Raw genomic sequence first — 27,007 nt, forward strand, 5'->3', positions numbered from 1 at the left:
GACGATAAAAACAGGAAAAAGCAAGTTTGTTTCTAGTGTTATGCACACAGGGTGGCAGGATATACCTGCTGAGTGTTCCCAGAAAGTCCCCAAGGAAACCATTAACTTGAGTCTCTCACGTTCTTCTACCAGAGGTGGCTGGGGTGGGGGGCGGGGAAAGTATACTCAGAGGAGGGGGATGGGCATACTTCCAGAGGTCAGGTTTATGTTGCCCAGAGCTCCTGCACACATTAATAAAAAGTGGTTGACTTGAGGGTGGAGGTCAAGGTGAGCAAGGGGCTTGTCAGCGAGGATTGTCACCGGGTTAGGGACAGTGGACTGAAGGAGGGGGGTGAGAAAAGGAGTGGAGGTGAGTTTGGTGGAGGGGGGCTTGTGTGGCGCTGAGACTGCCAACCCCCACCCCAGCAGGGTTGGGGATTTGGGGAGGAGTGGCTGCTTAGCCTCCTGCTTTGACCCTTTCTTGAGTGGTTTCTGCCAGGGAATTGACAAGAGCCTGTGGATTTGGAGAGATGGGGTAGGGAGAGTGGCCTGAATCTGCCCGCGATTCAGGGTGGACTAGCCGGGCTAAGGGAAGGCACTTAAGGGGTGGGCGAGATGGCTCCCAAGAGCCGAGGGCAAAGGCACTAGAGGGTCTCAGAGACCCAGAAGATGGGGATGTGGGGAGAAGGAAGACGGGAAGGCGTTTGCCTCCATGGGGATCCCTTTAAATTCAGACGGACCTAGAGAAGTATCTTCAAACACACTGGGCAGGCATCTTAGGTTCTTCCAGTCCGATGGGGGTGGGGTTTAGAACTCTGCAAAAAAAAGGGGGGGGGCGGTCATTCAAAGAGGAAGGTGCACAGCTGAGCCAACGGGTTCCTAAACTGGAAGCGGGGTGCGGGGGGCCCTCTGGAGGCGCTGACCTTTTCCCCAGCCTCCATAGGGACTGGGCGGTGAGCCTTCTGGGACCTGCTTTCCCGAATCTAGACAGAAGTTCGAGCAGGGCTGACCAGAGTTAGCCGGGGAGTGAGGCAAACGGTGGCGATTCCTCACATTGGGGAGGTGGGGGCAGTGGGCAACCGGCAAACCAAGAACGCGAGCTCAGAGCAGGAGGGTTTCCTCAAAATGACTATAGAGTCCACGGCTGTGGATGCAAGAAGGGGTTGGGGGTGAGGGGACCCGAGAAGGAGTCTCAGAAAGGGTCGAGGGAAACTAACACGGTTTCTACTGAGGTGCTGATGGAGGCTCCCCGCTCGGGACGCTATGCACCGAGAGGGTTCCCTGAACTGGACTTGGGGGAGGTGGGGCGGTATGGGACACTGGGAGTGGACCGAGGGCAGCCGAGGGGGAACTCTAAATTAGGTTTAGCGGGAATTGGGGGCTCGGAGGGCGATTCTCGCTCCGACTGGGGGAATGGAGGGATCCTCACCAGTTGGAACGTGCGGGCACTGGGGGGCTATCTCCCACCCAACCCAGGGAGATTGGGGATTTCTTAGATTCTAGATACCGGGGAACTGAAAGGGAGGACTAGGGATGGGGATCCGGAACCGAGCTACCTTGAAGGCACCGGGAAGCGCTTCATTCCGGGAGGGCGTTCCCGCGGCCCGGCCCCCGTGCCGGGGTGGGTGGGGGGTGCGGCCGCGCCCAGGTCCCGGCCCGCCTCGGGTTTCGAGGGGGTCTCTCTCGCCCTCGGGGACCCGGGAGCCCGGCGGGAGCGAGGTCCGGGCGCCGCCGCCTCCGCGAGCGCCCGGGCGGGCGGGCTGGCGAGCGCTGGGCTTTATGCTCGCAGGGCGGCGGGGGGAGGAGCCGGCAGGTCGGCCCCCGGCGGGCCCTCCCCTCGGCCGTCCCCGCCCGCCCGCCCGAGCGGGGTCGGGGGAGGGGGCAGCATGGCCTGTCCGTCCGGCCCCCTTCGCCGCGCTCCTCATCTGCCCCGCGCCGAGCGCTGCCGCCGCCGCCGCCGCCGCCGCTCCGCTGCCCGCGCCGCCCGCGGCTCCCGATGGAGACTGACGCGCCCCAGCCCGGCCTCGCCTCCCCGGACTCGCCGCACGACCCCTGGTACGTCCCGGCCCGGCCCGGCCCGGCCTCGCTGGCCCGCGCCCGCCCCGGCCCCGCCAACATGGCCGATCCGGGTCGGGCCGGGCCTCCCCGGGGCCCGGGCCCGCGCCCCCTGCGCCCGGGCGCCCGGCGCTCACGCGGGCCCTTTGTGTCTCTCCTCCTCCGCAGCAAGATGTTCATCGGGGGACTCAGTTGGCAGACTACGCAGGGTGAGCGAGCCCGGGAGCGCCCGCCGGCCCGGCGGGGCACCCGGGACCCCCCGGCGCCCCGGAACCGGACACCCCAGCCCAGCCCTGCGCCCCGCTGACCCCGGGCGCCCCTGCGCCGTTTCGCGCCCCGCCCGGGGACCCCGAGAGCGCAGGGCGATCGACAAGCGCGCACGGCCCAGCGGGTGGAGGGGAGGAGATGAGGGGTTCAGGGGGCATCGGGGGTGGGGGGTGGGCTGGGCCCCGGGGACCCGCCGGCGGCAGCGCCAACTCCGCTCGCACCTGCGGCTCAAACTTTTGTGAGGCGGCTCCCGGAGCGGCGGGAACCCGGCCGGAGCCGTCCCCCCTCCAGCCCTGCTCGGCCCTCGGTTTCCTGGGGCCCCCGTGGGCGCCAGGAGGCTCCAGGGGAGCCGGGTGAAGACCTGGGGTGGGGGGGAAGCGCCGGAGAACGTGCAGGCTGCCGGGCGCGGGGGCGGCCGGACCGCGCCGGGGTCACTGGGGGCAAAGGACGGGGGAAGGGGGGAAGGGCGCAGGGGCGCGGGCTGGTCCGAAGGCGGGTGTGTGGTTACAGAAGGGCTGCGCGAATACTTCGGCCAGTTCGGGGAGGTGAAGGAGTGTCTGGTGATGCGGGACCCCCTGACCAAGAGATCCAGGTGAGCCCCTCACCCCCTCCTCCGGCTCCCGGCTCGCCCCGCTCCGCCGCCACTCTCTGCCTTGTAACCATCTGCCTCTCCCTCACTACGGCGCGCAGGGGTTTCGGCTTCGTCACTTTCATGGACCAGGCGGGGGTGGATAAAGTCCTGGCGCAGTCGCGGCACGAGCTCGACTCCAAAACAGTGAGTGGCCCTCGGGGCTTCGGGGGTCTTTTGGGAGAGGGAGGTCGCTGGAGGAGAGGGGCAGGACTCTGTCCGGGGTTGTGGGCGGGGGGGCGGGGGGGGGTGGGGGCAGTTGGATGGGATCCCGGGAGAAAGGAGGGAGTTTGCCGAGTAGAAGGGCTGCCACGCTCTGAAACTTTGTCAGTCGAGTTGAGGGGATACGGAGCTGCAAAATCCCAAGCCTGCTAATTGATGTTACATCCCCACCCCACCCCAGTCCCTCCAGGACCGGGGAGGGACGGTGAAGCTGCCTCCCCCTCCCTGCACATACTAATCTTGATGCCTCAGAGAGGAGCTTGGGGTGGGGCTAGGTCCCTCCCCTAGCCCAAATGGGGTGAGTCAGGGCTGCAGTGACCCACCCGTGGCTTCTCTGAACTCTAACTAGTACTTGGCTCCCCCCCCCACCACCACTACCCCATTCCAGACCAATGGCAAAGCATTATTGAATCCCCCCTCCTTCCTCCCCCCCTCCCCTGACTTTTGGTCAATGAGCTCCTGGCTTTGTGTGGAAGATGTGAACCTGCTTTGCCCGTGGAGGAATTTATGAGGAGGGCCCTAGCTTGCCTGGAAACAACTCTTGCCGGCTGGGTCTGGGGAGAAGCCGCTGGCTGGGCATTCAGACTCTGGGAACACTTTGCTGCTGTCCCGCCGCTCCCCAGTGTCTTGGGCCCTGCAGGGGGCGCTGGCCCAGGCCCCGGCTAGAGGGGAGAGGGGAGAGGAGAAAACCGAGGAAGGGCTCCTCTGTGATGGGGTGACTGTCTGCCAGGGACAGTGCGATCTCTCTCCACACTCCCCCACTCTCCTCCAGCGCTGGGCCTCCCTGCTTGGGTCAGTCACTGGCTCCTGCTTACCTGCAACAATAGCTGGTTGTGCCCAAGAATTTGTTAAACTACCGCCTGTCCCCAGCTCCTGTTATCTCTGCCCAGTGGCTCCCACTCTTGCCCGCGGTAATGAGCCAATGAGGCCAGGCCTCAACTTTGCCGGCCCTGAAAGGATCTTCTTGGCGCAGACCAAGTGACCCAAGCTGGGAATGGAGAGACAGTGGCCTATTGTTTTTGGTGATTATCTGCCATCAAGCTGCCTGTTCTCCTACCATCCCCTGTCCTCAGAATGCACTGATGGCTTCTGCGGCACTCAGGAAGCCGAGATGTTGGGACTGGGGTTGGAGCTGGGGGGGCAGGGGCATGGACGATGGACAAGAGGAAGAGAGAGGGGAGGAAGGAGCAAGAGATAGGCATCCTTCTGAGATGCGGAACTTTGCAAAGGGCAGGGGCTTTGTGTTTGGCGTTCTCCAGCCTGGGAAAGGGGTGGGGGTGGAAGGGAGGCTTATTGTGGGGAGTCTATTTTGGGTTCTGACTTTCACCTTTTATTTACTTGTTGGGTTTTATGTTGCCAGCTGTGAGTCAGAGTGGAGGTAGGGTGTGTCAGCGACTGGTTGTGCGTGGGTCTGTGGGCCGTGGCTTAGGTACCATCTCCCCATCAGTGTCTGCGCAGGGGGACTGTCAGAGGTGTGTTCTGGTGGCCTTCAGAAGCAATAGAAGGATGAACATGTCCATTGAGATACAAAATCGGTGGGCAGCTATAATTATCCCTGGAGCCCCATGGGATTTGGGGAGAGAGGAAGCATTGCCCAGTGTGGAGTTTGGAGGTTCCTTCTCTGTGGGTAGATTCCAGTGGGGGAAACAGGAGGGCTGTTCCCTGGCTCATGCCATTCAGGCAGTGAGGAGACAGAGTCTGTTGCCTAGAACTAGGCTGAGTTGTGAACGGAAGGAGCTGTGGGGAAAGACAGATGTTGCCTGCGATTGGCTGGTGAACTTCTGAGTGGTGTCCACCCACGTGAGTGGCAAGAAACTCTGAAATGACTGGGCCTCAGAGGTCCTGTGTTGATCACAGTATCTCGAGCTCTGCCTTTTGATGTTTGTTAGTATGAATATAGTACCTGGGAGTACCCAGGTGCATCTTGCTTTTTCCCCTTTGGTTGTTCACGGCCAAGGGCAAAGGTGGCCCGCTGGTAATAGCACCTTTGTTTGTGCAAAGAAGGGCAGTTCACAAAGGAACGCTTTCACCTGCGTTATCTCATTTGATTCCATGCAGCTGCCTCTGGGAAAAGTGGGTGCTCTTGTCCCCACTTTGCAGATGAGGGAACTGAGGCTCAGAGAGGTCAGGCAAGTTGCTAAGATCACAGACTTGGCCAGGAGCGCAAAGTTTCTGAGTCCAGATCCCGTGCTCTTGCATGTCACCAAAGCCTGTGCTCTGTTTCACCCCAAGCCAACCTGTACTACCAGGGAACTGTTTGCTTGCACCATCAGGAAGGACTGTTAGATGGCGGTGGTATTGGGAAAACAGAATGGAGTCTACCCTTGTGGTTTACGAACTCTTATCTCAAAGCCTTTTGCAGGCAAAGATTGTTTCCATTCCCAAGGCTCCCGTAATCTGGATTGCCTGCCTCACCTGGACAGGTATCTCTCAGGCAGGAAGGGCTTCAATATACCTGGTGCCGGAAGGAATAAGTCTCTGCTTACTTTTTTTCTGGTTCTTGCTGAGGGCTAGACAAGTGCTTTGTAAGCATTACCTCAAATAATCTTCAGAGGACCCTTTGACGTGGATGTCAGTATTGGGTCCATTTTGCGGGTGAGCTCAAGCCTAAGGCTCAGAGAGGTTAAGTCATTTGTGCACGATCTCACAACTGGGAAGCAGTGTTAAGTGGGATTTGAGCCCAACAGCCCAGCTCTAACCATTACATCTTCCTGCCAGAGGCCACGGTGGTTTCTGTCACTTCTGTGTCACCTCTGTGTCCTGGGATGAGAGTGGTCCTCAGATCTTCAGGCTGTGTTTAATAACCAAGGCTCCTCTACCTCTGTCTTCTCTTTCAGATTGATCCCAAGGTGGCCTTTCCTCGGCGAGCACAGCCTAAGGTAGGTATGTCTGTGTCTGGGAGCAGCTTTGTACCACCAGTAGAGATTTTCCCATCTTTCTCTTCTATGGAAGAGGCTTCTGGGTGGAGTGCTAATGGCATGGCATGGGGTGGGAGGAGGGAGGATTCTTGATGTCCTTGCTCTCTGGATTGCAGAGATGATGCATTTTTCCATCTGTGCTCTGGGGTGGACTAGGGAGAGGGGGCTGCGTGTGTTGAGAAAAAGAGGAACCCCTCAGGGGATTCATTGCCCTGTATTTGAAGTCAGTACACTTTGGATTCTGGGCTTCCTTAGTGGCTCAGAGGGTAAAGAATCTGCCTGCAATGCGTGGAACACAGAGATGTGGGTTCAATCCCTGGGTCAGGAAGATCCCCTGGAGCGGGGCATGGCAACCCACTCCAATATTCTTGCCTGGAGAATCCCCATGGACAGAGGAGCCTGGTGGGCCACGGTCCATAGGGTTGCACAGAGTTGGACACAGCTGAAGTGCCAGCATGCATGCATGCAAACTTTGGACTCTAATTCTGTGACTTTGGAGATCACAACTTCTGTGCCCGCACCTCTTGGGTGGGAGGCACTCAAATACAGCCCAGACTTACCCGCTGAAGCTGAACTAGAGACAGGTCAGGGAGCTACCTCTGACCCCCGGTGCCCCGCCTCCCCAGCTCCCCTCACCTCTGGGATGAGGTACGTTGGGCTTGCAGAGAGGGAAGGGATCCTGGCATCTGTTACCTGTTATCTTTCAACTTGGGTGACTGTGGCTGCCTTCCTAAGTGTTCTTTGTCCCTGATGCTCTGGCAAATTTTTCTGGGTGCCCGCAAAACAGCTCTCTGAGCAGTGGAGCCATACAGAACTCAAAACTTTTGGTGCAGCACAGGGGCCTAACAGTGGTATTCCAGTTCCCAGGGCACCTAGCTACATCTTAGTTTTTAAGCAGTTGAAAACAGGAGACAGGCGGTGGGCTGACTGCAGTCCTGGGAGCAGGACCCCTGCGTCGGCTGATGTCATGTGTCCCGGGACTAGGTCCCTCTCCAGGAGATCTCAGTTTCCCCCTTTGCAAGGGCTTGGTGGAAATTGGTAGCTTTAGGATTCTGAGTCATGGCGCCTAGCTCTGGCCACAGTGAAAGGAGAGGGGCAGGGGAGACAGGAAAAGGGCATCCCTGCCAGGGTCCAGCAGAGGGCCTGAAAGCAATTATAGACCAGGTATTGGAAGGAAGCCGCACCAGGGAGCACATGGTCGGAATTGGGTTAATTCCATTAAGCAGTTTGGTGACAGAAGGTGCTTTAGTGCTAGGATGGGGCTGGGAATTGCCGTGGATTAGCCATGCGCTCCTGGGGTAATTAGGACCATGTGTTCTTCCTAAAACAGGGCTGGGGCCACGGGGCTGCCAGAGGTTGGGTTGGGAAGAGGTTGATGAGGAAAATGTCGGTGTTAAGTTCAGGGGGACCCTGGGATGGGCCTTGGCCTCTTCTAGGAGTGGCTGGTGGGGTCTTCGGGGTACGGCTGTAGGTCTGGGTCACTGAGCCAGCCACCCGCTTCCTGACACAGACCCAGGGAGCGAGCCAGGGTGTGGGGTGTACAGCTGCCTGCGACAGGCCCAGAGGTGGGAGTCCAAGGGGGGAGCTTGGGGTGGTGGTGGGGGGAGTCTTCTGAGTAGCTAGGGCCACAGAGAGCTAGTCAGCTGGCACCGCGGCAGGAGGGCTGGAGCCCCCGCTGGTGGCGGTAGGCCACAGGACTCAGATGCCCACTTTCTCATTCCCTCCCCGAACAGATGGTGACTCGAACGAAGAAGATCTTTGTTGGGGGCCTATCAGTAAACACCACGGTGGAGGATGTGAAGCAGTATTTTGAGCAGTTCGGGAAGGTGGGTCCTAACTAGGGAGTGCTGGCTGGGGGTTAGGGCCGGGGGGAGGGGGGCCGGGCACAGGGTATGAAAGCCCTGTGGAATTTTGGTCGGGTAGCAAGCACGAAGTCCAGCCAGGTCATTCCAATTCCTGCAAGAGTCGCAAAGGGGGCTGGGTCCTTTTGTGGGTGAGGCTGGGCCAAACCCAGCGTTCAGGCTCCTGGCCTATCTGTGGGCTTCAGACTGTGGACGCGTCCCCAGGGAGGGAAGCCACACAGTAGCTATCCCTGTTGTCGCCCTTCTCCTGCTTATCTTCCTTCTCCTGAGGGAGGCTGTTCTCCCGAAGCCAGTTCAATCCAGTCACCCCCTTGGCCTCCTGGGAGTCTGCACCTGTCCAGTCCACAGGGTGGTTGTACCTTCCCCCACTCCTTCCTGCTAAGGATGATAACGAGGCAATAAATATGACTCCCAGTTGTACTCAGAACCCTGCTTGTGCAGGTAGGAGCTGGGGTGGGGGTGGTGGTGCAGATCTCTTAGCTTATTGGGGAGGGGCTGCAGAGACCACCCCAAATTCCTGATCAGTCCCAGAGAACTGGTTCTCAGCTCTGTGGTGCTTGGAACTTAAATTTCTGGGCCATTTAGTTCGTGCAGAAGCAATGTAGTGACATCAGACAATAGCGTGTCCCGCCTTCCCCAGAAAGGGGAGCGTGTGAACATCAAGGTGCCATGGAGAGATGGCTAGGAGGGGACCAAGTTTTACTTAAGCCTCAGGGTGAAGTAGAGATTTCTGTGCTGAGTGCTGGGGTCCCTATGTTTTTCAGACGTGAAACAGGCTGCCGGCTGGGTCTCACCTTCTCATCAAGGCCCTTTCGGTTCCCTATATTAGGCGCAGGGCACAGGAGAACCGTGGCTTGGGAATGGGACGTGAGCTGGTGACTGGGTGGGTTTCCAGCCCCCTGCCTCTAGGGTAGAAGGGGAGCGGGTGGGAGGTCCCCTGGCCAGCGTATGCTGGCGATGCCGGGGCCAGAGGCCTAGGCTCAAGGCGCCTCCGCAGGACCCGGGTACCGGATCCAGGGCAGGTCGGCGGCCTGGGCCCCAGAGGGAAGGGCGCTCCTGGGAAGCAGCAGGCCCCGCTCGGGCTCCGGTGGGGTGTCTTTGTGTCTGAGCGCCGAGCATTAGAGCTCGCACTAATCTGATCCAGCAGCTGTGATTGGAGGCCGCCTGCCCCCGGGGCCGGCGTTGCCATGGCAACCGGGCCCCAGGAGAAGCCGTCAGCGGCCGCGTCTTTTGTTCGGGCCTAAATCGGCGTTGGCATGTGAAACCGGCCCGGGGAGGCCAGGGGGAGCCGGAGAATAGGCTGCCAGGGAGCGAGGGGGACAGCCGGGAATGCCAAGGGCCCCGCGGCGGGGGGCCCCCCGCCCGGATCGAGGGGCCGCCGCCGAGGGGGGAACAATGGTCAGCCGCCATGGCTGCCACTCAGGCTTAGCGGCCGCCGAACTTGGCGGCTCCCACTGGTCAGCAGGCCTCGGCCGCCTCCCCTCCCCCCCCCCCCCCCCCCGCCCGAGCCCCCCTGCCCCCGGGTTCCCATGGAGACCAAAGCCTATTAAGGACACTGGGCTGGGAGCCTCCCTCCCCTCTGCTGGCCCCAGGAGGGGACGCCAGTGGGGGGGTCCCCTGGACCCCCAACCACTTTTCCTTGCTCTGTGCCCTGGCCTCAACCCCCCTTGCCCACTCCGGGTCTGTCCAGCCAAGGCCTAGGTTGAAGGGTGGGGGTTGGCCAGGGCTGGTGGAGCCAGAGGGGTTGGTTGGAGGAAGGGCGGTGGATTTGGGCTGAATCAGGAACCCAGCGGCGGGATAGGGAAGGAGGGTGTGGCTGGATTCATCTATTCATTTGTTCAAAAAATAATCAGGGAGCACAAGTCCCGTGATGGATAGGGTGGTCATGACCGACCTGGCACTGCCTTCATGGAGCCTTCAAAGCCAGTGGTGTCCAGTCGTTTACTCTCTAGCTTCGCCAGTCTGCCCCATGTGACTGTGGGCAAGCCCCTCTCTAATAAAGGTAATAATAATAATAACAGCTGCTATTTATTAAGCACTTACTCTATCCCGGGTGCTGTGAGTTAGGAGTGTTGCATGCAGATCTCCTTTAACACCTCCCTATAAGACACAGCTAACGCCCCATTTGACAGATAACGGACTTGAATCATAGAGACCTAAAGCTGCTGGCCAAGGTTACTTTCCAGCTCCAGCCGGTCCTACTCAAAGCCTATGCTTTTATCACAAGCCCCCCCTTTCCGGGTTTCTCTTTTCTCTGTGCCAAATATGAAGTGTCCATCCAGTTTGGATGGCTGAGCTGACTTGGGACTCAGAATGGGCCCATAAGGATAGGAGCAAGGGTGACACCGAGCTGTGCGGCCCTAGGTCAGGTGCCTCTTTGGGCGGAGAGATGTCATTTTCTCCTGAGATTCTCCAGGGACCCCGCTGCCTCCTGACTTACTGGTGTGAGGGGATTCTGGTTCTCCTTGGGGAAAGTCAGGGGCCCAATTGCTGCTTGGTGCCTAAGAGCTGGAGGACCACCCAGCTCAGGGGCCGCCCTTTCCACTTCAACAAGGCAGATGACAGCCTGGAAAGAGAGCAAAGGCGAGTGGGGAAGAGGCTGTGCCCCAAGGCCTCAGGAAGTTTTCCTGATCCCTTGGGTGTCTGACCATTTGGGGGAGGGTCAGCAGCTGGAGTGGGAGGTGGAACGGGGAGAGGCAGTGTCAGAGGCAGCCCTTGATTTCCACCCAGGATGAATCCGACCTTAGCTTAACCCCGTGAGACAGCTGACATTGGCTGAAGAATTAAGAGGGCAAGGAGGAAGCAGCAGATGTAGAGGGAAGCTGAGACTGCGGAAGGGAAGAGAAGGCCTGTGGCTGTCCGTGCATCCAAGGGGATGCCTTGAGGGAGCAGCAAGAAGAGAAGACTTGGGGTCCAAGGGATGGGGGATAATGCAGAACCTCCCCCTTCCTCCACCCTTCTCCCCTCCCCCGTCAGTGGGAGGCCAGCAGCCCAAGCACTGAACTCTACTTGCTTTAATTACAGCCTCTAGCAAAAAGGAAACCTCAATTAAAGGAAAAGATCTGTAGGAGGAGAGGGGAGTTGGGTCTGACTGGAGTAGCTGCTGGCCTCCTGGCCTTTTGCAAGTGGGAAAGAGCCTTTCACTTCCCCATCTCCTATCTTACTCCTCTATTTTCTCCTCTAACACCCACCGTCTGTCTCCTCCTACTCCTCCCAGGCTTGATCTGGGATGTGCTGTGTGACCCTGGACAGGTGACTTTACCTCTCTGAGCCCATTTCCTCATCGACAGAATGAGGCTTTTACCATGCAAGGAGAAGATGGTGGGGCAAAGTGCCAGGCATATAGCAGGTGCTTAATATTTACAGGAGAATCTGGTGGTTGAACGGGGATGCTATGGTAGCCAGTTGGGGTTGCAGATGGAATGCTGTCCCCCACCCAGGAAGCAGGTTGAAGATAAAGCCTGGACCGGGCAGGAGGGGAGTGGGTGTCGGAGCCCTCGCTCCTGGGTTGCGTTGGAGACCCTTGGGTCTGGTGGGTCCTCCATGGGAGCTCTGTTTTAGGTGGATGATGCCATGCTGATGTTTGACAAAACCACCAACCGGCACCGAGGTGAGTGTGGCCCCTCCCCCTTCCTAGGCCGGGCTGGGGGGCCTGTGGTCAGCCAGGGGGCTACAGGTCACAGCTGCCCTTTCATCTCGCCTCCTGACATCCTATCCCCGAGGATCTGCATCCTCTCCCGGGCCTGGCCTTACAGAAGGCTTTTGTCCCGCCGTTTCCTGTGCTAGAAACTTGCCGAATTGCAGACACCCGAGAGGAGAGGAACGGAGGAGTGGACCTCTCCTCCCCCTGCAACTGAGCCCTCCGCCCCCGCCCCAGCCGGTGTCTGCTGGGCTTACCTTGTCCCTGGTAACCAGAGCTGAGGCCCGGCCACCCCAGGGTCAGGCTGACTCTACAGTCTGCTCCTGCCACTGGCCCCCTTGCCCCACCCCTGGGCCGAGCCCAGCCCCCTTGCCCCTGGATCTGTGAGCATCTGGGCCACCGGGTGCGCACTGCCTGCTTGTTTTTTTCCCAAGGGCCTTGCCTTCTGAGAAATACCATTCCAGCCCCTGGGGCACACCCAGGAGGAGGCACGGTTGTTTCTCCAGTGCCTTCAGAGCTTTGGGCCTTTTAGCCTGTTTGGGGAATGGGGTATGTGCTGGTGTGTGTGTGTGTATGTGTTTGTATCTATGCATGTGAGGGTATTTGATATGAACAGTTGTGTAGACCTACATGTCAGGGTAACTCATATGCACACAGGGGCCTTTATGCCTTTGTGAGCACTAGTTAGAGTGTCTCTGTGATGTATGGGTACCTAGGGGTGTGTGTGTGTGTGTGTGTATCTGTATACAAAAATATACTTTGTCCATGTTCATGTACGTTTTTAAAAGTATTTGTGTGTGTATTTTAAAAGTATTTCTATTTCTCTCTCTGGAAAGCATCTGAGGAAGAGAAAAGGCATGTTGAATGTGATATGTGTCACAGCCCTGCCTCTTTCTAATTTGCTATGTGATCTTGGGCCAGTCACTTCACTGAGCCTTGGTTTTCACGTCTATGATTTGGGAACTGAAATCCTGTCTCATCACGTAATTGAGAGGTTGCCAGGGTGCGGGTGAAGCCTCTCATTAGTTCTTAGACACTTGCCTGTAAGAAGGGAGTGGTGCTCTTGGTATGACTCGGGGCTGGGTTTTGACCAGGAGCCCGGTTCTGACCTTGCCTTTGCCCTCCAGGGTTCGGCTTTGTCACGTTTGAGAGTGAGGACATCGTGGAGAAAGTGTGTGAAATCCACTTCCACGAAATCAACAACAAAATGGTGAGCAGGTGGACTTCCCTAGCAGTGCAGTGGTTAGGACTCTGTGCTCCCACTGCAAGGGGCACAGGTTCAGTCCCTGGTTGGGAACGTTGTGCATGATGTGCAGAGGGAGACCGGGTCTCTAGCCTGAGTCAGTCAGGGAATGCTTGGAGGTTCTGGAGGCAGTCAGAGAGGCCTCACAGTCCGTGGGCCAGAGCCAGTTTTTTCACCCCCCTGAAAGTGTGGACAGGAACATGGCAGTTAGAAAGCACAGCTGGTGGGCTCAGAGGGACTTGGACTGAAATCCTTATTCCACCACTTCCTAGTCTAGTCATTGGACAGATGACTTCCCCTCTCTGAGCCTCAGTTCCCTTGTCTGTAAAACGAGAGTGTCAGTAGTACCTCCATCCACTTCAGGGCCGGTGTAAGCATTTGATGAACCACTGCATGCTCAACCCATCTCTAGCACATTGCGATCACGCCAAAAATAGTAACTATGAAATGAACAAGAGGCCTGCCAGGGAATAGGAGGGTCCACGACCCTGGGTCTATAGGAGGGACTGACTGCCGGATCTCATTGCAGGTGGAATGTAAGAAAGCTCAGCCAAAAGAGGTGATGTCACCGACGGGCTCGGCCCGGGGGAGGTCTCGAGTCATGCCCTACGGGATGGACGCCTTCATGCTGGGCATCGGCATGCTGGGTATGTGCTAGGCCTGCACCTGTGGCTTCTTCCTGCCCAGAAGTGCACCTGGGGCTACCAGGAGCTGTGTGGGTTTTGCCTTTCCTCTGTGGTCTGCCCTCCTGTCTGGGAAGACAGTGCCCAGGGTGTGTGGACCAAGGATCTCAGGGCTGGCAGTCCTAACCAAGGTGGGTGATTTGGTTGTGGGGTGCTGCCCTCTGGTGGTGACCGAAAAAAATGGTCCAGTTGCTCCTTATTAATTGGTCCTTCTGTCCATCCCACTGTTCAATTTGTTTGTCCACTCATCCATCCAGTAAGTAGTTATTGAGCAACTATAAATGCCAGGCCCTGTGCCAAGAATTACAGCAGTGACTTTCCTTGGAGCTTTATGGTCTGGCAGAAAAAAACAAATGAGTCCCTGGTGGCTCAGTGGTAAAGAATCTACCTGCCAATGCAGGAGACACGGGTTCCATCCTTGAGTCAGGAAGATTCCCTGGAGAAGGAAATGGCAACCCACTCCAGTGTACTTGCTTGGAAAATCCCTGGACAGCGGAGCCATGGGGTCGCAAAAGAGTCGGACACAACTTAGTGACTAACAACAAAAACATACTAGGTTTCGGATGGAGAAGCGTAGGGAGCATGGTCACAGTGAAACTGACCAAGACTTGGAGACGCTAGGATAGACGTGACATTTAAGCTGAGTCTGAGGGTTGAGTAGGAGCTAAGTCATGGGAGGGCAAGGAGCAGGGGAGGGCAAAAACGGTCAGGCAGATGGAACAGCATTTACAGACGCACATGCCTTTGGGAAGGGAGAGAGAAGCCTGTTTCTTCTTGTTTGTTCGACTAATATTTATTGAGCAGCTTCTGAGAAATAGGACCTGCCTTCATTGTAATTCCCATCAAGTGAGAGACAAGATTAAACAGACCGTGTCACCACAGACTGACTGCAGGCTGTGGGAGGCCCGAGGAGGCACCTAAATCGACCTGGGGGTTGGGGAAGCTCCCTGGGGAGGGGGGTCAAGGTCACCAAGAGCCTTGGAAGATGAACAGGAGTCAGCAGTGCTTGGGGCCCTTGACCAAGGGTGAAAAATCTGAGCTGGGACCCCAAGAAGGTCACAGTCTTCCTGGAGAGACAAGCTGTATATACACAGAAAGAGAACACTAACAAGGGGGTCTTTATGCTGGAGATGGGGGAGGGGTGCCCTGAGGACTCAGAGAAGGGGGTACAGCAGGGCTAGAGGGTCAGGAATGGGATCACAGAGAGAGGGGTGAGGAGCACACCCACCAAGTGGAACATTGTCTGCGCCTAAAGTTTTGTTTTTGTTTTTTGACTTTTTATTTGGAAGTAACTTTATATTTTCAGAAGAATTGGAAAAATAAAGTAGTATTACCAAAAAATCCGTATACCCTTTACCAGATTCACCTGTTTTTTTTTTTTTTAAGATTTTTTTCTAATGTGGATCATTTTAAAATCTTCATTGAATTTGCTACAGTATTGCTTCTTTTTTAATGTTTCGGTTTTTTGCTTGAGAGGCATGTGAGATATTAGACTTGGTTGGGGGACAACCAAGGATTGAACTCTTAATCCCTTTGGAAGGTGATGTCTTAACCAGTGGACCACCAGAGAAGTCCCCAGATTCACTTATTGTTAACATCAGACCCTATTTGCTTTTCTCATTTCCTCTATAAGTGTATGTGTGTATATATATACACACACACACATATGTGTACACACACACATATATGATATGCTTATGATTTTTCTCTAAATCATTTGAGGGTAAATTACTTAAGTGTGTATTTCCCAAGATTAGGGGTGTGCTTTCATGAAACATTGTAATTATCAACTTCATATATTTATATTGATAAAATATTTTAATCTAGTCTACTATTTTCTGATTTTATCAGTTGATCCAATACTGTTCTTTATAGCTATTTCTGTCCTCCAGAACAAGATCCACCAGAATCAGTTTTTGAATTTAGTTGTTCTGTTTCTTTAGCGTCCTTTGGAACTTTGAGAAAATTTTCTTTTCAAAACAATTTATTAGCTGGTTTTACCCCTTTTAAGAAGTGTGGGAGGGGCCTTCCCTGGCAGTGCAGTGGTTAAGACTCAGTGCTTCCACTGCAGTGGGTATGGGTTTGATCTCTGGTTGGGGAACTAAGATCCCACATGTGCTTGTCGAAGCCCCCCCCCAACAAAAAAAAGTGAGGGTGGGGGAGAGAAAAGAACACCTCTAACCAATAGAGAATATTGGTTAAGAGACTTGGAGCCAGTCAGATCTGATTTTGAATCCCAATTATACCATTATTACTCACTATGTGATCTTTCTTTCAAAGCTGCAAATATCTGTTATATACATACTAACTAGTAGGCACTGTGCTGGTGATGGAGAGACAGAAATAAAAGATGGGAAAGACAGAAAATCAGCTCTTGAAGAAATCCTGGGATAAGTTCAGATACTGGTCATCAGTGCTATGAAAGGAAAAAACCAGGGTGACATGATAAATATTGAAAGGAAAAACCAGGGAGAGTCACATGATAAATACTGTTGTAACTGATGAGAGAGAGGTCTTTTGTGGGATCACTTCTCTGAGGAGGTGACATTTGAGCTGCCTCTTGCACAATGAGAAGGACATAGTCATGTGAAAACCTGAGGAAGAATGTTCCAGGCAGAGGAATTATCATGTGCAAAGGCCCTGGAGTGGGAAGGAGCTTGTGAATTTGAAAAACAGCATGGAGGCCAGTGTGGCCATAGCAGAGTGAGAGAGGGGAGGGGCAGGGTGTAGATGAGGAGAGGATAGAGGCAGGAGCCAGAGCACGAAGAACCTTGATAAGGGTTTGGATTATTCTCAGCTAGTGTCACCTCACTGAGCCTCAGTTTCTCTACCTATAAAATGAGGCTCCTAACTGTGCCACTTGGGATTCTTATGAGGGTTAAGGAGAGAGCAAAGTGTGCAGTGGGCTTTGTATAGGGTTTGGCATGCAGATGGTATGTATGTGGTAAATGTGATTATTATTCATGATACAAAGTGGGGAGGGGAATTCGTGATACATCCTCCCCCACAGTGCTGTAGATAAAGCATCTGACACTGGTCCCCTTGCCTTATCAGGTTACCCTGGTTTCCAAGCCACGACCTATGCCAGCCGGAGTTATACAGGCCTCGCCCCCGGCTACACCTACCAGTTCCCCGGTAAGTCCTGCCCAATGTCCCTCTGCTGCCAGCATGTCCCCGGTTCCCAGGCAGTCTGACTCCTCAGGGCAGTGTTCAGGGGGTGGTGCATGGCTGGGGGAGGTCTGGCTGCTGGAGGTTAGGAAGGAAGGGCATGTCTGAGGAAGGAGTGCCTCTCCCCACCCAGCCCCCCCTCCCCTCCCGAGAAGCTGGGGGTGGGGCTCCCTGTGTGGCCCTGCATGACACCCCTCCCTCCCAGGATGACCTCTGCCAGTCTCTTGCCTTTACTCCCTACCCGCCTCCAGGGTTGCCACTTCCACCAAAAGGGCATCAGGCTTGTGGTGGGGAGTCCCCCCTGAGGGCCAGCGTTGGCTGTGTCCTTATGGAGTCACCTATAATGACCATGTGCTACAGTGAGCTCCTTCCAAGGCAGATGAGACCTTTTGAGACCCTGAATGCTGAAAAGCAATTTAAAACCACGATGATCACCACCCTCATTTGCAATTCAAAATAAAAACAACACTAGCCCTTCCCATATGTGGCAAGAAGCCCAACAAAGTTCTGAGCCTTTCCCATGATGACTATTCAATGTTTTTTTTTAATATCAAATATCATATTTTTGCAAGGCTCTTGTTTGTTTTTTCATCTTATTTCTCTGGAGGGGTCCCCTAAGCCCTTGCACCTTGGGCTGTCCAGCTATGACTCCTCTGTGCCCATGACGCTGACTAGTCCTGACAGTGATCTCCGGGGGAGGCGGGATGAGCCTGATTTTCTAGGTGAGGAAACGGGCTCAGAGGGGAAAAGTGACTGCAAAGATGACTCATCTAGAAGGCGGCAGAGCTGCTCTAGGGTCATTGCTTGCCTGCCCCCAAAATAGAACAAAAAGATGGATTCTGGGAGATGTTTTAGTGCCTTCAGACCTTTTAAGAAAAACACCAGGGACAGAAGCTCCACCATCTCCCAGTGCCCGGGGTGTAGGTGGCAACTCTGCCCACTTGTTCCTTCCTTGTTGGTCTCGCCTCTCTGTGTCTTTGTCTCCTTCCCCACCCTGGCCTGCTGGCGACCATGCTCTCCCAATCCCCAGCTCTCGGGTCCTGTGCATGGCCTGTCCCCCCATCAAGTGTCCCGTGGGTGCCTTCGTCCTCCCTGGGCCACGCACGAGGGGCCTCTCTGCATCTTCCTAAGCTGTTTTACGTTTCATTTTAGAATTCCGTGTAGAGCGGACCCCTCTCCCGAGCGCCCCAGTCCTCCCCGAGCTTACAGGTCAGTCGCTCGGATTTCGTACACCTCACAGGCCACATGGGGGAGAAAGAGAATGACCCAGGGACCGACCCCGGGAAAGCTAGGGGGACCCTGTTCTGCCCTCCAGTCCTCCGGCGGTGCAGCAGCCTCGGGCACTGGCCAGTCTGCGTAGCTACATGGTCCTTAAGGGTAAGGCACAGGGCCAAGGCCAGCAGATGGAGGCGAAATCACTCATTCATCCATTTGATAAATATTTATCTAGCGCCTCCCGTATGCCAGGCACCGTGTAGGCGCTGGGATCCAGCGGTGAACCAGCCAGGGTCTCAAACTCAGAGAGGAGTGGGCGGGGTGGGGACGTCCTACACGGTGGAGGGCGTGGCTCCAGTGGTGGGCGTAGCTTCTTTCGGCCCCAGTCAGGACACGGTGGAGGGCGTGGCTCCGGCGGTGGGCGTGGCTCCGCTCTGCCTCTGCCAGGAGGCAACGTAGAAACCCGATATGTTCAGATCCCATTTTTCCAAGAGAAGCCAGAAACCCGGCTTTCACTTTCAAGTGAATTTTTAAGTTATTTTCAAATATTAGCAACGATTTTCAAATTTTTTAAGTTCCCTGAGGACCAAACGAAACCTATTTGAGGGCCGAACCCAGCCCATTTGCAACTTGTAGGCAAGTAGGGTGATGTGTGCGGCCATCCTGGGCCATTTCTCCAGGTGGAGTTTTCACCTGGGCCTGTCAGCTCAGCTCTGGAGCTGGGGCCGGGGCGGAGGCCCACGGCAAGGGGCAAGGGGCGGATGCAGATGAGGTGAGCTGCAACGGGTTTCTCTGTTCAACCTGCTTCTCCCCTCACCCCACCCCCAGACTCCTTCCCCCAACCTAGCCGCGTGTGGAAGACACAGCGTGGATGCTGCTTTAGATGAGACCTTCCTTCCAAGGGGTGCCCAGAGGGCCCCCAAAATGGGGGAGGGGAAAGAGGCACCTGGGGTGAAGGAAGGGGAGGGAGTCCTGGCGGTGGGGGTGATAGAGGATCTTCCCTGAGCAGAGTGAGTTGAGGGGCAGATGGGGGTCTTTCCTACTCATCTCAGAATTCGTATTGAGGGCCTACTGTGTGAGACAGACAGCCAAGACCTGGAGGCAAAGAAGGAACCAGACAGCAGGCTCTCATCTGCAGAACTTGTGCTCTAGAGAAAGAGATAAATACTTATTATATAAATGAGTAATGCTTTACTGTTGTGATGAGAGCATGCTGGTTTTGCTTTCAGGAAATGCCTAACTGGGCCCCAAACCAGACCTCAGGGCCCAACCCTGCCCTTAAAGAACTGAGGGAAGGAGTAGCCCCTCTGCAGACATTTTGGCCTGGGGAGGCAGTGGGTTCGAGGCTGAGCAGTTCTTGGAGGTCTGGTGTCTGAACTTTTCCCTCACCTTCAAGAGACGACAGTATTTCCTTGTGCATTTAATCAATATTTTTGTTGTGCCAAATGCTGTTCTAGGTGGTGGGGATTCAGTAGGGAGTGAGACAGACAAATTCCCTGCCCTCCTGGAGTTGACAGTCTAGTGGAGGGAGACAGGAATAAACAAGTAAATCAAGATACTTGCACCGGGTGAGAGGTTCCACAAGGAAAATAAAACAAGGAGATGTGCTAAGGTGCTCGGGTCAGGACAAGGGGCTGCCTTAGTAGGGGTAGTTAGGGAAGGCTTCTCAAAGGAGGTTATGTCTTAAGAAGGTGCCAGCACTCTAAAGATCTTAGGCAAATCGTCTCCCAACTGTGCAAGCATGCTGTCCTAGATTTTCATCTCCTGGTCCAACAACCTACCCAAGAATTTTCACGAGGATTTTTTTTCCAGAGTCCCTCACCCCACTTCCAGTTCCAGTTCAAGGCTAGGGTACTAAAACAGCCCCCAGGGGCGCATCTTTGAATGGGAGACGCTGGCTCTGGATGAGAGTGTGGCCTCTCAGGGTTGCAGTGGCAGAGCCAAGCAGTAGGGGGTGCTCACCCCCAGCCGGAGGCAGCTCCAGGCTCATGACAACCCATCATTAAAGCACGGATCCCTCCTAGTTATATTTCTTCTAGTTCAGTTCAGTTCAGTCATTCAGTCGTGTCCAACTCTTTGGGACCCCATGGACTGGAGTACACCAGGATTCCCTGTCCATCACCAACTCTAGGAACTTACTCAAACTCATGTCCATTGAGTCGGTGATGCCATCCAACCATCTCATCCTCTGTCGTCCCCTTCTTCTCCCTCCTTCAATCTTTCCCAGCATCAGGGTCTTTTCAAATGAGTCAGTTCTTCCCATCAGGTGGCCAAAGTATTGGAGTTTTAGTTTCAGCATCAGTTCTTCCAGTGAATATTCAGGACTGATTTCCTTTAGGATTGACTGGTTTGATCTTGCAGTCCAAGGGACTCTCAAGAGTCTTCTCCAACAACACAGTTCAAAAGCATCAATTCTTTGGCACTCAGCTTTTTCTATAGCCTAACTCTCACATCCATACATGACTACTGGAAAAACCATAGCTTTGACTAGATGGACCTTTGTTGGCAAAGTAACATCTCTGCTTTTTAATATGCTGTCTAGGTTGGTCATAGCTTTTCTTCCAAGGAACAAGCGTCTTTTAATTTCATGGCTGCAGTCACCATCTGCAGTGATTTTGGAGCCCCCGAAAAATTCTCTCACCTGATTCCATTGTTTCCCCATCTATTTGCCATGAAGTGATAGGACCAGATGCCATGATCTAAGTTTTCTTAATGTTGAGTTTTAAGCCAACTTTTTCACTCTCCTCTTTCACTTTCATCAAGAGGCTTTTTAGTTCTTTGCTTTCTTCCCTAAGGGTGGTGTCATCTGCGTATCTGATGTTATTGATATTTCTCCAGGCAGTCTTGATTCCAGCTTGTGCTTGGATCCAGCCCGGCATTCGCATGATGTACTCTGCATATAAGTTAAATAAGCAGGGTGACAATATACAGCCTTGACGTACTCCTTTCCCGATTTGGAACCAGTCTGTTGTTCCATGTCCAGTTCTAACTGTTGCTTCTTGACCTGCAAACAGATTTCTCAGGAGGCAGGTAAGGTGGTCTGGTATTCCCATCTCTTGAAGAATTTTTCACAGTTTGTTGTGATCCACACAGTCAAAAGCTTTGATGTAGTCAATAAAGCAGAAGTAGATGTTTTTCTGGAACTCTCTAGCTTTTTCGATGATCCAGCGGATGTTGGCAATTTGACCTCTGGTTCCTCTGCCTTTTCTAAATCCAGCTTGAACATCTGGAAGTTCATGGTTCATGTACTGTTGAAGCCTGGCAGGGGGAGAATTTTGAGCATTACTTTGCTAGTGTGTGAGATGAGTGCAGTTGTGTGGTAGTGTGAACAGTCTATGGCATTGCCTTTCTTTGGGATTGGAATGAAAACTGACCTTTCTGTGGCCACTGCTGAGTTTTCCAAATTTGCTGGCATATTGAGTGCAGCACTTTCACAGCATCATCTTTTAGGATTTGAAATAGCTCCACTGGAATTCCATCACCTCCACTAGTTTTGTTCATAATGATGCTTCCTAAGGCCTTCACTTCGCATTCCAGGATGTCTGGCTCTAGGTGAGTCATCACACCATTGTGGTTATCTGGGTCATGAAGATCTTTTTTGTATAGTTGTCCTGTGTATTCTTGCCACCTCTTCTTAATATCTTCTGCTTCTGTTAGGTCCATACCATTTCTGTCCTTTATTGTGCCCATCTTTGCATGGAATGTTCCCTTGGTATCTCTAACTTTCTTGAAGAGATATCTAGTCTTTCTCGTTCTATTGTTTCCTCTATTTCTTTGCACTGATCACTGAGGAAGGCTTTCTTATCTCTCCTAGCTATTCTTTGGGACTCTGCATTCAAATGGGTGTATCTTTCCTTTTCTGCTTTGCCTTTTGCTTCTCTTCTTTTCTCAGCTATTTACTTATAAGGCTTCCTCAGACAACTATTTTGCCTTTTTGCATTTCTTTTTCTTGCGGATGGTCTTGATCACTGCTATTCCTTAAACACCTGCTGTGTACAAGGCAGGGTGCTAGGCGCTGTAGAGGTGGGGGGGTGGGGTAGACAGCAAACTAGGGAATAGCCAGATCCCTGTGTTTGAAGAGAGGGTCAGAGAAAAGGGGATGAGGAGACCTGGGGAAGGGAGTGGTCATTTCTTCCTGGGTGATGGTCAGGGGTGCTGAGCCAGGAGGAGGGGCACGAGGGGAGCCAGCCAGGGAGCAGAAAGAGCAAAATGGGGTTGTCGAAGCTTCAGCCCGATCTTTTGGTGGGGGGAGTGGGGGTGCGGGGAAGGCGAGAATGCACTTCTTGGTCCGTTGGTCCTTGGAGCGACAGGCCCGGTTTTTGGTGCCTGTGTCAGTCAGTCACTGGCTCCAGTTGACTTGGACTGGAAAGAGGGATGTATCTCTCGATAGCCCTGGGCCGAGTAGCCCCCCGGTTCGGCCAAGGGCCCTCCCTGGCGATGGCAGCAGTGGGTAGTATTCAGGGCAGCTCAGGGGGTGCCCCGCCCCCATCTCACCCCCCATGAGATGTGGCTTGTGCACCCCCCGCCCCCACCATGACATTTGGGTCGTGCACATGTGTCCCTCAAGTCCAGGTTGAAGCTGAGGCCCAGCTGATCCCTGGGAGGCCATCCTCTCTCCTCCCTTTCTCCAAGGGAGCTTTTTTCTGCCTGACCCCGGGGCTGTGCTTGAACCCTCTGAGGTGGGGTATGGCCAGAGAGGCTCTGCCTGCACCCCCGCTGCCCCTCAGCCATCACACTGAAGTGCCCACACCTTTCCTTCCAGCCATTCCCCTCACCGCTTATGGACCCATGGCGGCAGCGGCAGCAGCAGCGGCCGTGGTTCGAGGGACAGGTGAGGCCATCTGGGGTACAGGGGGCGAGGGGGATGGGGGACAGAGAAGTCTAGAGGGGAGGGGAGGTGGCCATGGCCACCCCTTTTCAGAGGGACTCACTTATTCATTCACTCAAGGACTATGAACTGAGCATCTGCCAGGCCTGCCAGGAAGGAGACAGGTGTGGTCTCTGCCCTCCAGAGCTTGCAGGCTGGTGGGGTGGCAGGTGTTAAAAAGGCGATCCCATGCTACAGCCCCAGCAGGAGAAGTCAGGTGTCAGAGAGGGGCCTCTCAGGAAGGGCTGCCAGGAGGTTGCCCCTCTTAACTTCCGATCTGAAGGCAAAGAGGAGGAAAGGTATTCCCAGCAGAGGGACGAGCAGGTGCCAAGGCTTGGAGGCCAGTTAGCATGGGTGGAGTGGAGGAGTGAGGAGTAGAGACAAGGAACCAGATTCTAGGGAAACACCAAACATTTTAAATAGCAGAGTGATGATCATTTTAGACAGCACAGGCAGCTGCAGGGTGGGGACAGGTGGGAAGGGCTCCACAAGGGTGGGGCAGTCAGTAAGGAGCCTGCTGAGCCATGGCACCAGAGATAAGGGGGGCCCTGGGCTGAGGCTGGTGGGGGTGGACGGACTCTGGGCAATCTCCAGGCAGTGGTCCCACAACACTCTGCTGGATGTGGGGATGAGGCCGAGGTGGAGGGGTCAAGGTTGGGGGAGGGGTCAAGGTCCGGGGAAGGGTCAAGGTCTGGGGAGGGGGTGGGATGGGTTGGGGGGTGTTGCTGCGGGGTCACAGTGGGCGCTGGGGCTATCACTGTCTTCTTTCTGGGTTGCCAGGCTCTCACCCCTGGACGATGGCTCCCCCTCCAGGTTCGACTCCCAGCCGCACAGGGGGCTTCCTGGGGACCACCAGCCCCGGCCCCATGGCCGAGCTCTACGGAGCAGCCAATCAGGACTCGGGGGTCAGCAGTTACATCAGCGCTGCCAGCCCCGCCCCCAGCACTGGCTTCGGCCACAGTCTTGGGGTGAGTGGCCCCCAGACCTGGAGGCCCCAGAAGTTGAAGGAAGGAGAGGCCTTGTCTATCTTTTGAGGGAGGGGGAGAAGAGAGGCAAGAGATAATGGATGGGAGACCCGGGATCAGTGAGAGTTATCATTCACTGGTTCAGTGGGCATTTAATGATCGCCCTCTGTATGCCAGGCATTGGGTGGGCTCTGGGAATACTGTGCAAATGAGGCTCAGCATCTCTGCCTGTGTGGAGGCTAGATTCTATCTCAGGGGTGCCCTGCTTTTAACCAGGGTGCTGGTAATCTGCAGATTCTCAGGCCCTACCCTGGATAATCTACCCTAACAGAAAGTAGGGGTGATACGGGCAGGGCTAGAGAAGGTCTGTGCCTTACCTGAGGCTCCTGTGGAAGAGAGGAGGAGCCCCTGGGCTTTCTCTGCCACCCCCAGGAATCTAGGAGTCAAATCCTTTTCTTTCCAGGGCCCCTTGATTGCCACAGCTTTCACCAATGGGTACCACTGAAGCAGGAAACAGGTGGCAGGAGGTGAGGAGGTGGGCTGGGGCTTTGGGGTGTGGGTGGCACCTGGGAGGCTAGCGCTGAGCCACACAGTCTGGGACATAGACTTTCATGGAGCCCACAGCCCCAGTGGAGAGACAGACCTGTATCCCAACAATGATCAAAGACCCGGAGAAGCTACTCAAACTGCTCCAGAAAGGATGTAAATGATAGCCACCATAAGGCAGCACGTGCCGCTTCTCAGGCAAAGATTTTTTTTTAAGACTGTTGGGGCTCCGCTGTGATGAGGGAGGAGAGGAACCTGTGCAAATCGGCTCAGGTTTTTCAAAGGGCAGGGTTTATCTGGACTAAGCATTTCATGCCCATAACACAGCAATTCTACTTCTAGGCATTTATTTTTATAACTGAAATGCCCATCAACAGGAGAGCGGTTAAATAGACTGCATGCATGCACTGGAATATCCAACAGGTGAAACAGGATACTGTCCACATATCTACATATACAGAGAGCCAGGGGGAGGGGAAGACACACAGCCATCATGCTGTGTACAGTGGGGCGCTCTGTGTCCCAGCGACACTTCCTTTGTTTGTCCATTTGTGCATTCCAACAACTATTCATTGAGCATTTGTTTCAGGAGGGGGGTGGTAGAAGACCAAGAAGGCTCGCCTCTCTCTACAGACAAAAAAACAAGTGAGCAATTGAGATCATTCTAAATTGCACGTGAGAGGTCTGCCTGCTTCAGGGGTTCAGAGCGCAGCCCCTGATAAGGTGACATTGGAGCAAATCCAGCCATCCAGAAATCTAGGGAAAGAGGGTTCCAGACAGGGAGTAGGAGATGCGAAATATATGCGCAAAGCTTGCCTAGGAAGGGATTAGGGAAAGAGGCCTTAGGCACGAGGAGACGTGGGTTCTGCGAGTCGCAGAGAGGCGTGGGGCAGGACCCCCTAACCCGCTGCTGTGTTCCAGCGCCCTGGCCTGCAGCTGACTGAGGACCACGAGTGAGCCAGCGAGGGGGCGGGGACACCTCAGCCGCAGCCGCCGCCCCCTCCCCCGCAGCGACTCGGACCGCTACTGCCTGCCCCCTACTCCCTGGGCCCCCCGGCCCCTGCCCTGCTGCCCCCCCACCTCACCCCCGGACATCCATGTCTGGCTCCCCTACTAACCTCCTCCTCTTCCGCCCCCAGCCCTTTCCCCCACCTCCCCTGTCCTACCTGCTTTTATTTATTTTGGATTAGCCGGTTGCCCCCTCCCCATGCCCACCGTCTCCCCCCCCACCCCGCCCCGTTCTCCTCTCTGCGCCCCACCACGTCGGGTCTGCGCCCCTCTCCCCGCCGCGCCCCCATAGGACCCCCCCACCCAGAAGGCTTTTGTATTTGTGCATAGCTAGAGTGAGGGCGGAGGGGGCCTGCTACAGGCCACAGCCACAACCCTGGTTTTTTTATTCTGATTTTTCCTTCCTTTTCTCTTTCCTTTTTGTTTTGTTTTGTTCTGTTTTTTAAAGAAACCGTTTTTTAAACTATTTCTAGGTTTGTGAATGTGAAGCCCCAGGCCGCAGGGGGCAAGGGGCCAGGTGCCCCCCCACCAGCTGAGAACAAAATGTCTGTGTGGGTGTGGGCCCCTGGCCAGCTCCCTCCAGCCCTGGAGAGGAGGACAGGCTGAGGAGGCCAGGCCGAGCCCCTGGAACCATCCCGTCCTGTATCATATATGTAAATACTGCGAGGTGAAGCCCCCACCCGTCTTTAAGACCCCTTGGGGGCGAGGGCGTTGCCTCACCCCACCCCGCGTTTCTGTACCTCCCTCTCAGACACCGTTACTGTAAGCTTGCAGGCCTCAACTGTGGCCAAGGCAGGCCCCGCTCTCTCAGGCCCTATGGGGTCAAAGGCCTTGGGCCCGTTCACCCCAAAAAAAAACCCAGTGTGGGGGCGAGGGAAGAGAAGGGCTCGCCCGGAGCCACTGCTGGAAAGGAATTAACTCTCCAAAGGTCACCCCCCACCCCCCCACCCCCTACCTGGTCAGGCCTTCATGGTTTCTGCCCTGAGCCCCCCATGAGTGGGCATTGGGGGTGGGCACTTTGGGAAGGGGCGGACCCCAGGGGAAAGCAAAGGGCTTCTCAGGGAACCCCCACATTCTCTTACTGAAGTTCCCCACCAGGATGGTCCCGTGGCCAGAGCCCCGAGTCCCTGGGCCCTCTTCAAAGGAAAAAGAGGCTCAGGTCATGACTTCATGAACAGCGAGTGACCAGGCTGGTGTGGCGGGGTGGAGCCCCCCACCCACCCACTGCCTGCCCGTGTCCTCTCCCCCACGTCTGGGGCTGGGAACCTAAGCTCCCTTCCCCATCATAGTCCCCTCCCCTGAAAACCCCCTTTGGAGAGTTAATTGTCTGTGTGAGGTGCTTAACCTATTAGCCCTGAGAACACAAAGCAATAATCTTTGTTACTGAGATGCGCGGCTGTTCGTGGTTTTTTTTTTTTTAATGTTTCCTAATAAAAGAGAAGCTGCATTTTATTGGTTTTTATTTTTAATTTTCTACACACTTGAGCTGAGTCTTGAGAGACTTAGCTTTCCTCTCCTCCCCTCCCTGTGATCCCCCCACCCCACTGGGCCCACCCATGGGCTCAGGGCCTTGGAATTCCGTTTTCTGATTTGTTTGGGAAATTTTTTTAAAAAGATGTTACACGGTGTTTTGAAGCCAGCAAGTTACCACCCTCCGGTGTCTCTTTTCTCCACATCTGTAACTTCTTTTTCCAGGTTTTATTTTCAGTTTTGAATTCCTAATAAATTATTTGAAAACGGG

At 54.9% G+C, this 27,007-nt stretch overlaps 2 protein-coding genes across 5 annotated transcripts; one reads left to right on the top strand and one right to left on the bottom strand.

Moving 5' to 3' along the window:
• Positions 1–1,934, bottom strand: LOC113907431 (translation initiation factor IF-2-like). The gene is made up of 2 exons (XM_027566578.1): positions 1,536–1,934; positions 1–794 (listed from the first exon to the last, which is right to left on the bottom strand). The coding sequence occupies exons 1-2, from the start codon at positions 1,902–1,904 to the stop codon at positions 756–758; spliced, it is 408 nt and encodes a 135-aa protein (XP_027422379.1). The 5' UTR covers positions 1,905–1,934; the 3' UTR covers positions 1–755.
• MSI1 (musashi RNA binding protein 1) lies at positions 1,920–27,007 on the top strand. 4 transcript variants are annotated; one of them, XM_027566575.1, is made up of 15 exons: positions 1,921–2,034; positions 2,203–2,243; positions 2,812–2,893; positions 2,992–3,076; positions 5,989–6,030; positions 7,803–7,895; positions 11,493–11,541; positions 12,699–12,781; positions 13,344–13,461; positions 16,552–16,632; positions 17,818–17,874; positions 22,643–22,711; positions 23,561–23,715; positions 24,176–24,239; positions 25,180–27,007. In XM_027566575.1, exons 1-14 carry the CDS (start codon positions 1,976–1,978, stop codon positions 24,215–24,217), a joined length of 1,056 nt encoding a protein of 351 aa, XP_027422376.1. In that variant the 5' UTR covers positions 1,921–1,975; the 3' UTR covers positions 24,218–24,239; positions 25,180–27,007. The 4 variants fall into 4 exon arrangements, with proteins under 4 accessions (XP_027422378.1, XP_027422376.1, XP_027422377.1 ...); XM_027566574.1 differs by having other exon boundaries at positions 1,922–2,034; positions 23,528–23,715; XM_027566577.1 differs by lacking the exon at positions 17,818–17,874 and having other exon boundaries at positions 1,920–2,034.

The sequence above is a fragment of the Bos indicus x Bos taurus genome, chromosome 17, assembly GCF_003369695.1.
Source record: "Bos indicus x Bos taurus breed Angus x Brahman F1 hybrid chromosome 17, Bos_hybrid_MaternalHap_v2.0, whole genome shotgun sequence".
NCBI classification, from domain to species: Eukaryota; Metazoa; Chordata; class Mammalia; order Artiodactyla; family Bovidae; genus Bos; species Bos indicus x Bos taurus.